Raw genomic sequence first — 15,147 nt, 5'->3', positions numbered from 1 at the left:
CCATTGTGATAGTTTGAAACTAAAGCTTAGATTTGTAGATTTGTGGTTACTAATTCTCGTCTGGAGCGAGGCCAGAACGGACCGGGTACATAACTGTGTTTCCCGTTCAACTGAGGGGTTTCTGACAGTTTCTGCTCCCTATGCCCACCACAACACTTCTGATATCTTTGGCCCGCTTTCTCTCTCACACACACACACACACACACACACACACACACACACACACACACACACACACACACACACACACACACACACACACACACAATCAAAGTCAAAGAAAATGGCACAAGAAAAAAGTGGCCAGAGGTTTGGGCCCCACTCCCGCATTCTTATTATTGTAGCCCACATCTGTAATTACAGTGTTAACACTGAGCTTTGTAGACCCGACCAGCAGGACTCTGTGGAGAGAAAGGAAGAAAACATGTGGGGCCAGAGGGAGCCAGTTAAAGACTGGGGGGGGGGGGGTCATACGTGCTTTTTGGCCGTTGTGTGTGTCATAACTCTGTATCGTACTGCAGCAGTGTTTTCAGCAGTTATATCAGTGGAAAATTACTCATGGTTCTTTTGTCAGTGATGGATCCAGCTCCTCTTCCTCTCTCCCGGTGTCACTGGTGAAAATCATGGCCCAATGCAACAAATTAAACAGAGTCAAGCCTTGACTTTACTTCAGTTTGCAGCATTTTGGATGATTTATCTAAATTAGTTGTAAACATCGCAGGAAATTGTGGTAAACCAGAAAGGTATCGCGATTCCCCCTCTGTGTCTCGTCCAGTTCCCAAACTCGTGTCTCTCTGCTACTGACTTCTTTTCCATTCGTCCTCCTGGCAGGAGCTCCTGCTCACATTCCACAACTAGGCACGGGAGATTTCTCAAATTCTTCCCCGGCGGCATTCACTGGAGAAATGTGGTCGTGAATCCGGCAAATCTTCACATGGACCCGCTGAATATTAATGTCATAGGCTCACAGTTCTGATAGACACTTCATTCTATTAGCCTGTGAATTGGGTTACTCTGTATTTATTTGAAAGGACCAGACTAATCAGAGTTCCCTGTCACTCACCTTCGGGCTGTCACCATACAGATCAAACAGATGAGATTATTTACCACAGACTGTTGAAAAATCAAGACGAGGCAGGAAAGTCACACTTTTTTGTTCTTTCTATCTCCTGTGGAGATTAATGAATAAACCTGATTTTAGTGTCGGAAGATTAGAGTGGTTGTTACTTCTGGGGGCCAGGTCATCATTTCTCCACTGGACAGGCCAGTTTAACCGAGGAACCTTGGCCAGAGTTTTAGGGGCAGATTGAGCTCATCAAGGTCAGTGAGGAGGCCGAGAGCGAGTGGAAAGGGTGGAGCATCCGAGATGTCCGCTTGGATACACACGGCACCAGATTTGCCAGTTGACCAGAGATTCTCCAGGTGCCTTTAAAAAAAAAATAAAAAAAATCAAGGAGTTACATAAATGGAAACCAAATTAAAAAGTAATACGTAATTGTTGCTGCTGGTGAAAAACCAGCACTGTTTGAAAAGAGAATTCTATTTCCACGGAAAGACTCTTTTGAGTATGAAAGATTTTGGATGCACATTATAAAAATACACATTCATTAATCAATTAAATTATTTATATATATATATATATATCAATAATTGTTTGCTAAGTTGTTTTTTTTTCACTGATGTATGATTCTCACATTGACTTCTTCCAAACTAAACCAGTTGTTCACATGCTTGTTAAAGAGACAATACATATGGCGTGTATCGTTTTTCTTCAAACTATCATTTTACATAGAATCGATGCGAGCCTGATGCAGTCGTCCCAGCGGTCTTCTGCTGCTGCTGCTGCTGCTGCTGCAGGAATATCACAAGTACTGGGAAACATAAAAATAGGTTCCTGTTGAGGAGCTTTGCAAAAGTGCTGCAGCAGGTGGTTTGTGTTAGGTTTTTTCCTCTTCGCAGCTTCCTCGTATTGATTTGTATCTTGTGGTGACTTGACTGTGGTTTGATGAAATTTGGGGGGTTGCGATGCTCGCACACAAAGCACCAGTATTTGCTTTAGACAGCCATCCTAGTCTTTTATATTCGGAAACCTTTGCTCCGATATTCAGCTCTCTACTGTTGTTACGTGAGAAGTAGACGTTTCTTTCCTCCGCTTAGTTGATGAGGTCAATTTGACTCTTACATTTGAGTGTGATGATCCGCTAAGAACTTGCACAAACTGTTTTCGTAGAAGTTATGAACTGAAAATCCTGCAAACTTATAGACGTTTATGAAGTGAAATGTATACATTTCGAAGTAGGCTTGTATTCATTTGGCAATGCGAGTTCCCCCACGATATTGCCAAATGTCAGATATTCCTGTTCCCTCGGGCGGTGAAATTTGGCTTCACTCATAGGTTTAAATGTTTAAAACAAAAACACGTTTTAAAAAGTAAAAAAGAACAATTACGAGAACATAAAAAGTTGGCAGGAAAAAAATTACAACAACACTGATGCCATAGTTCTAATAACTTATGCTGTGGTTCAGTACCACTGAAATTCCACAATTCTTGAAACAAAACTTGATAGAAAACAGAGCCTGCTGAAACTGACTAATATGGCGACAGACCAGTATGTCTAAATATTATTGATTTTTTTATTTTGACAAACTGAGTAGTGATGACTTCTGAGGTTATGAGTCTCCAGAAAAATCTAAATAACAATAATGTAACACCGATAAGATCAGCAAACCCTCACATTTAAGAAACTTGTGAACATTTGGCCTTTTATCTTGAAGAGTGACTGAGATGATGAATCATCACAACAGCTACCAATGCATTTTCTGTCAGTCATCTATTGTTATCCTTTCAGCTTAATCAGCTAACATATCATAGGACTAGGCTCCATATTGAGTTTTATTGTGAGGCTATGGCATTGATTTTGTGTGCATTTGTTCCTTTTTTTCTGCCCACCGATTGAAGCTTCCCTCTCACTAGTAGCTGCCCCTTTGTTAAATGCCACGGTCTTTAAAAAAATCAATTGATTTTACTGCCTTAATGTCGTGCTCGTATAAGCAACAACTTGTGGAATGTTCACAAGGAGCTGTCGTCAGTTGGAGTCCGTACAAAAGTTGTCACGTGTCTGTGAGTACACAGAGATGCACTGTGTGTGTGTGTGTGTGTGTGTGTGTGTGTGTGTGTGTGTGTGTGTGTGTGTGTGTGTGTGTGTGTGTGTGTGTGTGTGTGTGTGTGTGTGTGTGTGTGTGTGTGTGTGTGTGTGTGTGTGTGTGTGTGTGTGTGTGTGTGTGTGTGTGTGTGTGTGAGTAATTGAGTTGAATTGGTTTTAATGGGTCTTTATGGGGTGTTTGGAGTTATTTCTGCCTGAGGTCTCCTGTGGCGTCCTGGCTCCTGAGGAGGATGGCTTGGCCCTCCGCCCAGCACGAGGCTGTTCTACACTTTCCCCTCCGCTCTTTCATTCTCGTGCTCTTTTACCCCCTCTCTCTCTTCCTCTCCAGTTCTCACTTCCCCTCTCTCTGTCGTGAGAGAGAGAGAGAGCACAAGATTGTATGGCACAGAAAGAGTGAGCGAGTGTTTGTGCATCCTCCTGCCAAGCACTCACCCCTCCCCGCTAATCGCCGAGTGCCACTTTAAAGGCCCGAGCAAGAAGTCGAGCCTCATCCCGACTCTCATTTGTCGTGGAGATCACATGGTGGAGCGTGAGTTAGGACCCTGTGGTGGCCACGCAATTACAGGGCAAGGACTATTCCTTGGTGGCGGCACAGAACAAAATTTTCTCTTCCTGTCACAACTTGATGGACAGCCTCAGGCACGAGGAGGCAAACTATATGGGTGAGACATGGAGTAACATACAGACTGTGTGTGTGTGTGTGTGTGTGTGTGTGTGTGTGTGTGTGTGTGTGTGTGTGTGTGTGTGTGTGTGTGTGTGTGTGTGTGTGTGTGTGTGTGTGTGTGTGTGTGTGTGTGTGTGTGTGTGTGTGTGTGTGTGTGTGTGTGTGTGTGTGTGTGTGTGTGTGTTCATTGAGTACAAGCACAGCAGACTTTGTTTTAAGCATCACCACAATTTTTAAATGATTCTCAACCAATTTAGTGGTGTAAAAAATACAGATCCATCAAATACATTTTGGCAACTCCTTCTGGAAAAACTCTCCCATGTGTTTTTGAAAACTTTTACAGCACATTATGTGATTCTGCACCAGTCGAACCGCATCCCAGTTTAGCTTCAAGCTTGGACTGTTTTTATTCACTTCTCATCCCCATAGTCTGTACACTGTCCTTTTGGAATTAGTCAGTCCTCCGTCATGACTTTATACTGCATAAACATGCTGCAGTTTTTCTGGAGCTTAGTTTTGTAAAAGTAACTGAATCAACCCTGATGAAGCAGTATGTGAAAAAGCCATGCGTCTCTCCATTTGTGGGCGTGTACTTGGACTAACTACATACACATGCATACGTTGCTGTGATGTGTGTGCGGACATGCCTTTTGCGGGGGCCTCCCCTGTCTTTGTGTGTGAGTGAGTATATTTGCGATTGGCGGGTGACAGCTCTGACCTTAACCGCTTGAGGTGATGCCAGGTCATTGGCTGACAGCCCCAGAGTGGTGCGGTAGTGGTGGGGAGCGGTGGGGCCTGAGAGCACAGGCTTCCATGAAAGCAGAGTAGGATAAATGGGTGACGGATACGAGATTAACAATAGCGTGGAACAAGGATGGAGCCAGGAAGGAAAGGAAGGAGCCCGACGTAGGTGGAGACAGACAGAAGTATTGAGGATTGAGTGAACGCAGGAGCGACGAACTCCACGCTGCTCATTAGGTTCGGGTGTGTATGGGAATGACAGTAAACATGACATTTCCCCTGCTGCCAGCGCACCGACTCCGGTATCTAATCACAGTCCTGCAGCACAAGTAGTAAAGCTGCAGCCACCAGAGCTGTCGCCCAGCCCTGCTACCACCAACCGCCACCAACCAGGAGCCCTTGTTTTGACTTTGGGTCAGTGCCAGGGCAGGGAGCAGGATGTATCAGGCTACCCTCTCACACAACTGAAGTACTGGTTTTATAAATGCACTACAGAATTTGACGTCAAACGTTCCACAAAATATGAAAAGGGTCAAATCTAATGTCAGTGTGGACTCCAACCAACTAGCTAGAGTATGGTCGCAACATATTCATTATAGAGTCAGATGGTGTAAGAAGCAATTACAAGTTTATCTACCTTGCCTTATATTGGCAAGTGTCCACCTTCCACTGAAATGAAACCGGTAAGCTGGCACTTAAATTAAGCTCAGGCGCGGGTGTGTGTCCTCGTGTTGTCTTGTAATTATTGTCTGGGAAATTTTTTAGTAGTAAAGGACAAGTTGTCTAATTTATAGCCTTACTATCTTGGGGATAGTTGGCCTTTCTCAGAAGCTAGATGGTGTTCTAGGAAACATTCAAAATTGATGTTTGACTCTTTGAAGATATTGTGCAGTACGGAGCGCAGAATTCATTCATACAAACAGTTGTATTGCTAATTGTAACAACATAGATTGTAAATTCAGTGTCGTATTCACTGGGATTGTGCCTCAAAGCGGCTACACCAATTTCTCCTCACTGATTCCATCATACCCCTTTTTCAAAAAGTATTCTCTTTGCTTTGCAGGATACAAGCCACTCAGTTATAAATTCATCAGGCACATGTCCACAGTGTAACTATAACAAAGAGGGTCCCCCTGCCAGCATGTCCTCCGTAGGTTGTATGCGATGATTTGTGACTTGTTTACTTGTCCCCTGCTCACTCAAGGCATATGATTTATCCCCTTGGATGCATCTAAATGATCATCTTCCTGTAGCTCCACCGCTGTCTTTAAAGTAACTGCTTTACCCCTTTTTTGACTCCCAGTTTTACCAACATGAGGAGAGGCTGGTCGTGGGTAAATAAGAGGACTGGATGACTTTAGGGAAAAGGGTCATACCACATGATCAGAGTCCTGAAAAGACATCCAGCAACTGGAAGCAACTGGGTTAAAGGCTGCGGCCACAATTACTATCTATAAGTTAAGAGTGCTGATACAGTCTTCTGTCGCAGATGTCAAAACAACCCATATCTCTCTTGAAACTTTTTAATTAAACCCAAGGCAGTGGTGTGAGTTGTATAAGTTGGGCAGTTGAAGTGTGTGGCTGCTATTTTTAAACACCAAATTACCACTGACAGTAAAGGCCACCCAGCAAAGTTTTGGAAAATGGTTAAAAATCATTATCACATAATTCTACTCCATCCATACATATTGAAATCTCCCCATCTCTGTCAGAAGGAGTATGTGTGATGCATTCAATAAACATTTAATTTCATTAGGCCATGTTTTTGAAAATGCCAGATTTCCTCCAACTGCCTCTGATCATAGTGCACCATAACTTTTCTAGGGGGGAAACAATTCTCCAAATCCATGTTTCGGTTCAGACCTCGATTTTTGAGCCACGGTTCTGTTCATACCAAGGTTGTTTGTTTGGTGTCCCACAAAATACAATATGGATTTTGATAATGTAAATATATATGCACTCTCTTGCGTCAGCTCTTAAACCTCTATAACTATATGTTAACTATAAAATACAGTTTGGTAGCAGTTGTATGCAGGGGAGAACTGAACAGAATTGGTACCCCAATAATCCTGATTGGTCAGCATCAGCTGCCCCTGGTTTTTGCCTAAAATGTTTATGATGGTAGAAATTGTGGAGAATTATAACATTCAGCAAGTTAAAACAAGGCTCAGTCATGTGCAATTACATGGTGTGTTCAATAACACACATCTGATATTGTGTCATATCCACTATGAACCGTGTGCTCACTATGATCACCACTCTGGATCACAATATGACTGCACAGAATAGTCTGATTAACAAGGAAGACCTTCTCATTGCAGCTGTAAACGCAACTTTTCTGTGGAAGCATCGTACAGCCTGGTCATGAATGATGCACGTCTCTTGTGTTGTGGTGGCACTGAAAAATTAAAAACCAAAAAACCCCACAGTCTAGACGAGGGCATGGGACTTTGTGTCAAGTATAAATGTAGCTTCAGTCTTTTTGTTTTGCTGGCTGCACAACTGTTACAGTAGTACAATGAATTTCCAACAAAGACAGTTCTTTTATCCAAATTTGCAGGGATCAAACCACAGATCTCTACTAAATTCAAGGAGAAACGGAATGTAATTTTCATCTCACTACAGTGACAAAGTGTAATTGTTTTAATGGAGTTGTGTGTATTATTTCCTTATTCCTCTGTGACTACAATGCAGTGACTTCAACTAATCACATGAATTGCTTTACCTGCTGTACCCGTGCACCCGTTGCCTTTGGTGTCCCAGACATTACTGCATTTAGCCTTTCTCTTTTTCACACATTTTCATATTATGTGCTGGCATGAAACCCAGCTTCTGGGATAGCCTGCTCAATTAGCTTATGCCAACTGGTGGACACTGTGCCAGTAACTGTCACTTGTGTTTTAGCCGCATGGATTTGGGACCATTGAGTGTATTAAGTGGGTCAAGTTTTCCCCAGGCCACGGAGTCTGAAATCCTACCCCACAATATTGTTAAATCCCTGCGTCAGGCTCCTTTTTTTGTGTCCAAAGCATCTGAAGAATTACTATGATGGATCTCCCCCCTCGGGGTGATGACCAACATGGAGATCAGGCCATCGCTGGTGTCACAGTGTAATTGGAGGTTTGGAGTCTTAATGGTGTGTGCGGAGTGTGCATGCAATATGAGGAATGGGTTCAGCATCAGGGCGGGGTAGAAGATTGCTCAGCAACTCTGTTTATCCACAGGACCTGTATGAGTCATCGCGCTAAGACGAACCTAACGGCAACATGTCATATCAAGACATCGCCCTACTCCCAACCCCTCGCCTGATTCCTCCTCATTGTGCAGTTTGCCAACTGTTGTTACTGTCTTCCAGTGTTGTTATTAACTTCCACATTCCTGAAGACGGTGTCATATAATCAGTGATTTCTTTCTTCTTCTTCTTCACCACACTAAACTCTGTTACTTCAACTGGTTTTAGATTGCTAAACTTGCAAAAACGTATTGCAACACTTGTTTGTGTGGAGCAATCTTCTGTAGTTGTGTGGCAGAGCTGGAGACTTTTAGAAGGGATGACGCAGACACCCACATGGGTTTCCTGATTGGGTCCTGTCAGTCGTGTATCATTTTTTAATGTGTTGCACTCTCGCCACATGACCATTTTCTAGAATATAACAAACCGTATCAGCCTCGACCAACAGCGGTGAATGCAACACGGCTGACGCATCAAGCGTTGCTGACCATGTTGTCTTTGCTAGCAGCTGCTGTAGCATTATAAAAATGCAGAATTTAACTGCAACATGCGCAGGAGGTAAGCCATTATTGGAGCATTCTAAAAAGCTTGTCTGGATTGAGATCGTTTTCATTTTCAAACTGCGCGTTCCGATATAAAATCTATTAGTGTGGAGGTAGCCTCATTTAGTCCCCGGTACCAGTGAGTGAAAGTGGTACAGTTTGCCACAGTTATTTAGTGCTTCACAGCCAAACCCAGGACCTCAGCAATGTAAATATTTGCCTGTTAAGCATCCAGTATGAAGGCCCAGAATTCCCCTGTGTTTGATACTATGTGGTCCTGTTGGAGGGGAAAAAACGTCAGGCCTAATTTACGGTGCCATATGGACATGTGATGCTCATTTATCTAGTTACGATGGCTGTTTGGTTTGTGGTTTTGAGGGAACGGAGAGGCACGTGATGTTTAAATGAAGAGTGTATTGTGTAGTGTCGCTGTTTCAGCGGCGAAATCCACACATGGACCAGATATATCACTCGCATTAACTGTAACTGATTACACGTTTATTTATTTCTCAGAATACTGGGGACAACAATGTGTACATCTTTATTGATAATGTTTCAGTGATTCCAGTACAATTTATTGCTGGAAACAAATAGAAATAGAACAAACTGGGTCGAGGAGAGAAAAAAGGCTTGCTGAAGTAGCAGAGAACAGACATAGCTCTGGTCTGGACCGGTGGCAAGTGGATAAGATTATAGTATAGTATTGGTTTTATGCTGTGGTAGATAACGGGTGGAGCGGAGGCATCATTCTGCAATAATGTCAGGTTACAGAAAACCCAAATGCAAAATGCCTCAGAGGTGGAGACCTCTAATGTCCATGATTGTCCAGTTGCCCTGCAGCTCATACTGCTGTCGTATCCATTTTACACACATACACACGCGCGCGCACACACGCACACATGGCAGCGTGAGAGGAGTAAGTAGATATGGCACACCACAGCAGGCAGCATGTAAACCATTCTTAGTTGGTAACACCCGTCTCCTGACCACATATACACTCACCAGTGGCACCTCCAGTAGTTTAGCTCTCACGTCGACAGTGTATCTCTACAACACACGTGAATACATCCACAATATACACAATATTTATCTTTGACCATGTGCAAGAACAAAAAGTGGTGACTGCATTGTCAGATATGGAAAATAACTTTGTGAAAAATGTTTTCACCATCCAATATCAATTTTAAGAGACTCTCCTGCTTTGATGCTATAAAAACCCTGAACCTACCTCTCATCATCTGTGTGTCTTTGCTTTTCAGTCGGTGGTGAAAACTGGCCGTTTGCTCATCAGCCACGAGGCCCCAATAACCGGAGGCTTTGCTTCTGAAATTAGCTCCACAGTGCAGGTAAGTGTGTTTTGGGAACATACTGTATCTGATGAGATTTTATTGGGCCCTGTAGCTCCCAGAGGTAGACGGTGGTCTTCAAAGGCACTAGTCTTAATAGGTTGCTGTGGTCTTGTCAATAAAAGCCACACTTTGTAATAAAGCTACAATGGCCTTTCACCAAATGCCCCGGAGCAGCAGATGTTTGTGCTGACGTCTACGAAACGCTTGCATGTGTCAATCTGTAGTCGGTTTCAGAATGTGTTGGTCAAGGTGGGACCTGATGGAGGTAGGATTGATCCCCAGACAATACAATCATTTCATTCACTCTAAACCTTCTCAGTTATAGAGAGGTATAACATTTGCATGTGAGCATGTCAGCAGTTCTAAACCAATAAAACATATATTTATATGCTTTCTATAGATTAAATATTCAGCAATTTGTATCTGTTTTTTATGCCACAGTGACTCCTCTTCTCCTCCTCCTCTCCATAAAATCTCAGAGGCACAATAACAAGCACTGTTTGGTTTGGCATCATAGTCTGAGGCCCTGGTCTCACTTAGAAATCAAAGAACAAACTGCTTATAACTTTAGCTCTTTTCTCATAGTCATCACGTTTGATGGTTTTCTCCAGCATCAAGAGTAAAGTTTCATCTGTACAGCCATGGTTATGCAAACAGAAACTTCCGATTCAACATCGGCTTTTCATGATCCAGATAAAATGTAAGCAAATATGTTTTCAAAATGGGGCTTACGGTTTGATGATATTCTTGCTTACATTCTTCAGCAATGGCATTATGGTAATAGTATTTCGAAAACTTCTAAGAGGCAACTCCATTAATAGTTTTATGGTTTTGTATTTGTACGTGTTCTAAGAGATATAAGATATTCCTTTATTCCTCTCACAACAGAGAAATTTGGGACTTAACATTGTGAAGGTTGAGATTGTATCATCACCATGGTTCTAATGCCCTATGTTGAAAATCTGTAAGCCTAGAGGCAAAAGAAATGAAAATTTTAAATTGGCAAAAAAAATTTTTGTCCTCATAAACACTGTCCCAGGACAACTAGAATACCATTGACTTCAATTAAGTTGTCTATAAAGCTGCACCAATGGGGTTAAGTTTCTCCAACTCATCGGAGACTGTTGATGCTGTGGGTCCTTACTACCCATAAAGGTTTACAAAACATTTCATGTTACCATTAAAAAACAAAAAAAAGGCTTCGACACTTCAACAGAAACATGCCAAAGAGAGCGGATGACAAATTCTGAGTTAAGTATGTCATGCATGACAAAATGAAAAGTCTTCCCCTTCCCATCATCCCAATTACATCTATTTTTGCCCGGTGAGATAATTATCTTCAGCATGTGGGGTGTTTTCTCCCCGTGAGGCTCTTGGCAGTGAATTCCACTCTGCCCTCATTGAGCAATTTGTGTGTGAACAATGTCACCTCTCCCCTTTGTACGAGCCTCCTCAAAAGTCATCAGACAAATTATATGCGTGACACTATGCGTTTTCTGACGCTGTCTCCTCGTATTGTGCTTGAAGTCAGAGTAGAAGCTGTAGAATTGATTAATCTGCGTCCCAGTTACTGTCGGTCAGATGTTGCTCTCTCCCCACCCGTCAGTGAGGCCTGAAACAGCCAGTGATTCATCCCCCTCATTTCCATGTTTCCACATTGTGTTTGGGTGATGTAAGTTGTTGGTTTGTTCACTGATTGCTTTGATCTGCAGTTTTCACATGGCCTCAAGCAAATAAGATGCTCATGTTGGATAGAAACCTCTGGGATGGTTGCCGGTTGTGTTTTCAAAAAGATACAATGTGACCCACAGGCCTCTGCCACACAGTAAAACACTACAGTGCAGTACTAGGGTCCCCACTCATCCTTAGAAAGTCTCAAAACATCTTAAATGAAACTAAATAAAGGTCTTAAAAATGGCTGAAATCATAGAAGGGGCAGAGTTTTAAATATTTTTTGAGGCAGAATGACCGAGCGTGTCTACTTTATGTTAGTTTTCTTTCACCATTAATTAATATGCTACAACAATGACATTTTTCCGCAACATCCAATATGTTTGCACGTGAAATAGGTAGCGTACATTCCACTGTCTAAGTAGCAGCAGTATGCTGCATTGCAAACTAGAAGAAGACCACGTTTAGCTTCTGGTATGAGGGCTGTGGTGGAAAACAAAAATACAAGCAAAGTGCTATGCTCACACCTGAAGAAATATTCTGCCCATTGACAGGTTTGCTGCTACTGCTAGTCTAGCTGTTTGTACTGGAAAATATTTGGCTATTGCAAAATGTCCCCTCTGGCAATAGCCTTCAGGCCCCGCTACTAGACGAGGAGAGGTGGTTGTGTGTGTGTGTGTGTGGGTGTGTTTGCTTATTTCGGATGTTGAATAGACAAACACGATTTGCTCAAGTTAGTAACACGCAAACTGCTATCCTTTGAGTTATTATTAAACACACCCATTAAAATTTCCGAGTGCTGATGGAAAAGGTAAGTGACTGGAAGTGTAATTTAATAATGGGTTGATTCTCCATCGGCTGCAACAACCACAAACCAGCTTTTCCAATAGCTACAGATCAGATCTGCACAATGTTCAGGAGGAGTTTTGGATCATTTGGATCATTATGGAGTCATAGTCCGATGTGAAAGAATCTCTGAGCTCTTTCTTCAATATTTTTTAAAAATTACTTTGAAGTCATTCTGTACGTAGATTAAATTCAGCTGGCGGACAGCCACCCTGACATCCGACAAGAGACGTTGATAAACTTTGGAATTCATTTTCTCTGCAATTATGAAATCAAATTTCAGATGTCTTTTTGCAGAAACGTGGCTTCCTCCTCAATATCCTACCATGGACACCATGCTCCATGATTTGCATGTGGTCGACTGTTACTCTGTATTTTTCACCTCTCTGATCTTTGGAGGCATCGTAGTTGGACGCTCACTTCTAGGGAGAGTAGCCGCTGTCATAAATCACGTCAGTTTATAGACAGTTTACCATAAACTCTGCAATGTCTTTATAATCCTTTCCAGTTTTATGTAAAATTAACAATTCTTGATCGTAGGTCTCCTGAGATCTTGTTTGTGAGGTCTGGTTCACAGCAGCAGCTGCTTGTTGTGAACATCAATCTCTTACAATGATCGTTTTTCTCTACAGGTCTAAGTACTTAAGTAGCGAAATAAGCCATTCCTCTTAGCTTATGTGTTTAGACCTATCGGCAATGCAGCCATTTACCAGACAAGTGAGGAGGCCAAATGTCAGTTGTGTGCTCGGACATTAGTTGGCAAAAATACAAATGTTTGGTGTATACCAATAATAGACAGCAGAGAAGTGGGTTATGCTCCTCGAGTGGTTTGAGTAGGTTCTGTGGTTGTTTTGATTGTTTTTCCTTCGCCATGAATCTGGGTCACCATTGGAATCCATTAAAACCACTGTGAAATCAAGCTGACTGCAGAAGAGCAAGCTAAAACAAGCGCTTAAAGAACGTTTTTCACGTATATATTGTAGATGAGTGAAGAAGACAGATTTTGGGAGCTATTATCGTACATTCCACATTGCAGAGTGAAGGCACAACCTCAGTGTATTAAATAAGATAATGGATAATAAATACAATAACCAAGATATGCTGTAGGCTGGGTTGCACATTGCACAGTAGATAAAATAACAATATCATTGAGTGGTATTGCATTACAACACATAAAAGTGTCTTTATATGAATTTATATATTATGCCAATTCAGTGTAAGAACAGCACTAACCGCAACCTCATAACTTACCACAGAGGTGAATCAACTAGGGCAGCTACCAGCCATTACTTTCATTATTTGTTTATCGGCTGAAGATTGTCTGGATTTGTCATTTGATAATGTTGTCTTGTTAAATGTCAGACAACGGCAAAAATGGCCATCACAATTTCCTAAAGCCCAAGTTGACAGCAATAGTCCTAAACCCAAAGATATTCAACGAATCATCACATTAGACGAAGAAAAGCACCAAATCTAAATATTAGGAGCATTAAAAACATATAATACACCGCATGGCTGTTGCATTATGATAGAATATTGAAGGATTTTTATTTGTCCGGTCATTTGCTGGAATTTATATATTTGATATTCTGTATTTATCTTAATCACGCATACAGTGTTCTGCCATTTATTATGTATGGCCTCCACAACGTTTGTGCCACTGTCTGTTGAGACAGAACAATTTGACGTCCTTTATGTTTTGGTTCGGTTTTTTTGTTTATTGTTTTTCTCAAGCTATATCTTGTGTGCTTCCTCAGAAGTACTCGTCTAATGGTCAAATTTCTTCAGAAGCACCTTCCCAATTCCACAATTGAGCGTTCCTACCAACTTCAAACTATTATTGGCCTTCTGTTGAGTAGAGGGATTCTTTAATCTCGATGGCTAATACTTGCACCACTGTTGTCACAAAAGAAACATTAGAGAGTGAAAAAAAGAAAGCTCAGAGCAAATAGAAGCCAATGTCCAGGGAACACCATATCACAATCACAGCCAGGAAGAGACCCCATCGCATTTTACTTAAAGAGGACCTATTATTCCGGTGTTCCACGGGAAGCTTTGATTAGTTTGTTCAAAAATCCTTATTGGCGTAAAACTCTCTGTTATGCTGCTCATCTGTTGGGGCTCTGACTGACACAATATATTCAAAAGCCATCATTCCTCTGATTGGCTGAACATCTTGAACCCTGCAAAGGGACAGTGCACCCAGCTCTCGTGAGCATCGCCTCATCCTCTCTTCAAATGCCTATTATACTGCTCAAGTAGACTGTTCTGGGAGGACATGTCCATCATTTTTCCAAGAAGACCATAGTCTGTGCCTGGAGCTGTACTTGGAGTGGATGACCGTATGTAGAAATCCGTGACGAGCTGACATCAGCTCATCGCGACGGTTGAAAAAAGCCACTGGAACCTTGCGTTTAGATGAGTCTGACGCCTGAGCTTCTTTTTTTTTCTCACAGGGATTACTTTTACACATGTTTTACCTCATTATTTGAAAATTTGACTATGTTTAATATGAACATCTGACTTTTTAATATTATATATCTGACAGAAAATAAGAAAAAGCACAATATTTCCTCTTTAAAAAGCCAATTGGTGATGGAATAAAAGACCTCATATTTCTGTTGGTGTAACCTCTAGAGAAGCAAAACCTCAGGTCAGGGCGAAGCAAATTAAATTCTTCTGTGCGAAGGCCTCGGAGAGTCAAATAATATGGCCAGTGCTTTCTGTATGGCTCAAACCTGATACAGATGGCAGGGATGTTTAGATTCACACCAGTGACTTTCCCGCATACCCTCTTAATTTTTCCCAGCAAGTTTTTGTTTTTCCACCCTGAGGTTACCAAACCAACAAATGAATGCCAACGACAGGATTGACTCAGTAAAAGAAGTATGAAAAACTTTCAACAGACTCCTTGTGTAGACTAAAGAGACGTAGGTGT

The 15,147-nt window shown here is 41.9% G+C and overlaps 1 protein-coding gene across 3 annotated transcripts in view; it reads left to right on the top strand.

Annotated features, from left to right (window-relative positions):
* bckdhb (branched chain keto acid dehydrogenase E1 subunit beta) overlaps nt 1-15,147 on the top strand; it is a 50,013-nt gene that overhangs the window by 24,138 nt on the left and 10,728 nt on the right. For 2 of the 3 annotated variants that reach the window (XM_035622988.1, XM_035622979.1), the window contains exon 9: nt 9,603-9,689. In XM_035622988.1, the coding sequence (XP_035478881.1) occupies nt 9,603-9,689 (87 nt within the window). Of the gene's footprint in view, nt 1-9,602; nt 9,690-15,147 lie in introns of those variants that run through there. The other variant, XM_035622995.1, reaches the window with a different exon arrangement.

This window comes from Scophthalmus maximus, chromosome 1, assembly GCF_022379125.1.
Source record: "Scophthalmus maximus strain ysfricsl-2021 chromosome 1, ASM2237912v1, whole genome shotgun sequence".
Classification (NCBI taxonomy): domain Eukaryota; kingdom Metazoa; phylum Chordata; class Actinopteri; order Pleuronectiformes; family Scophthalmidae; genus Scophthalmus; species Scophthalmus maximus.
This window is presented reverse-complemented; position numbering and strand designations above follow the sequence as displayed.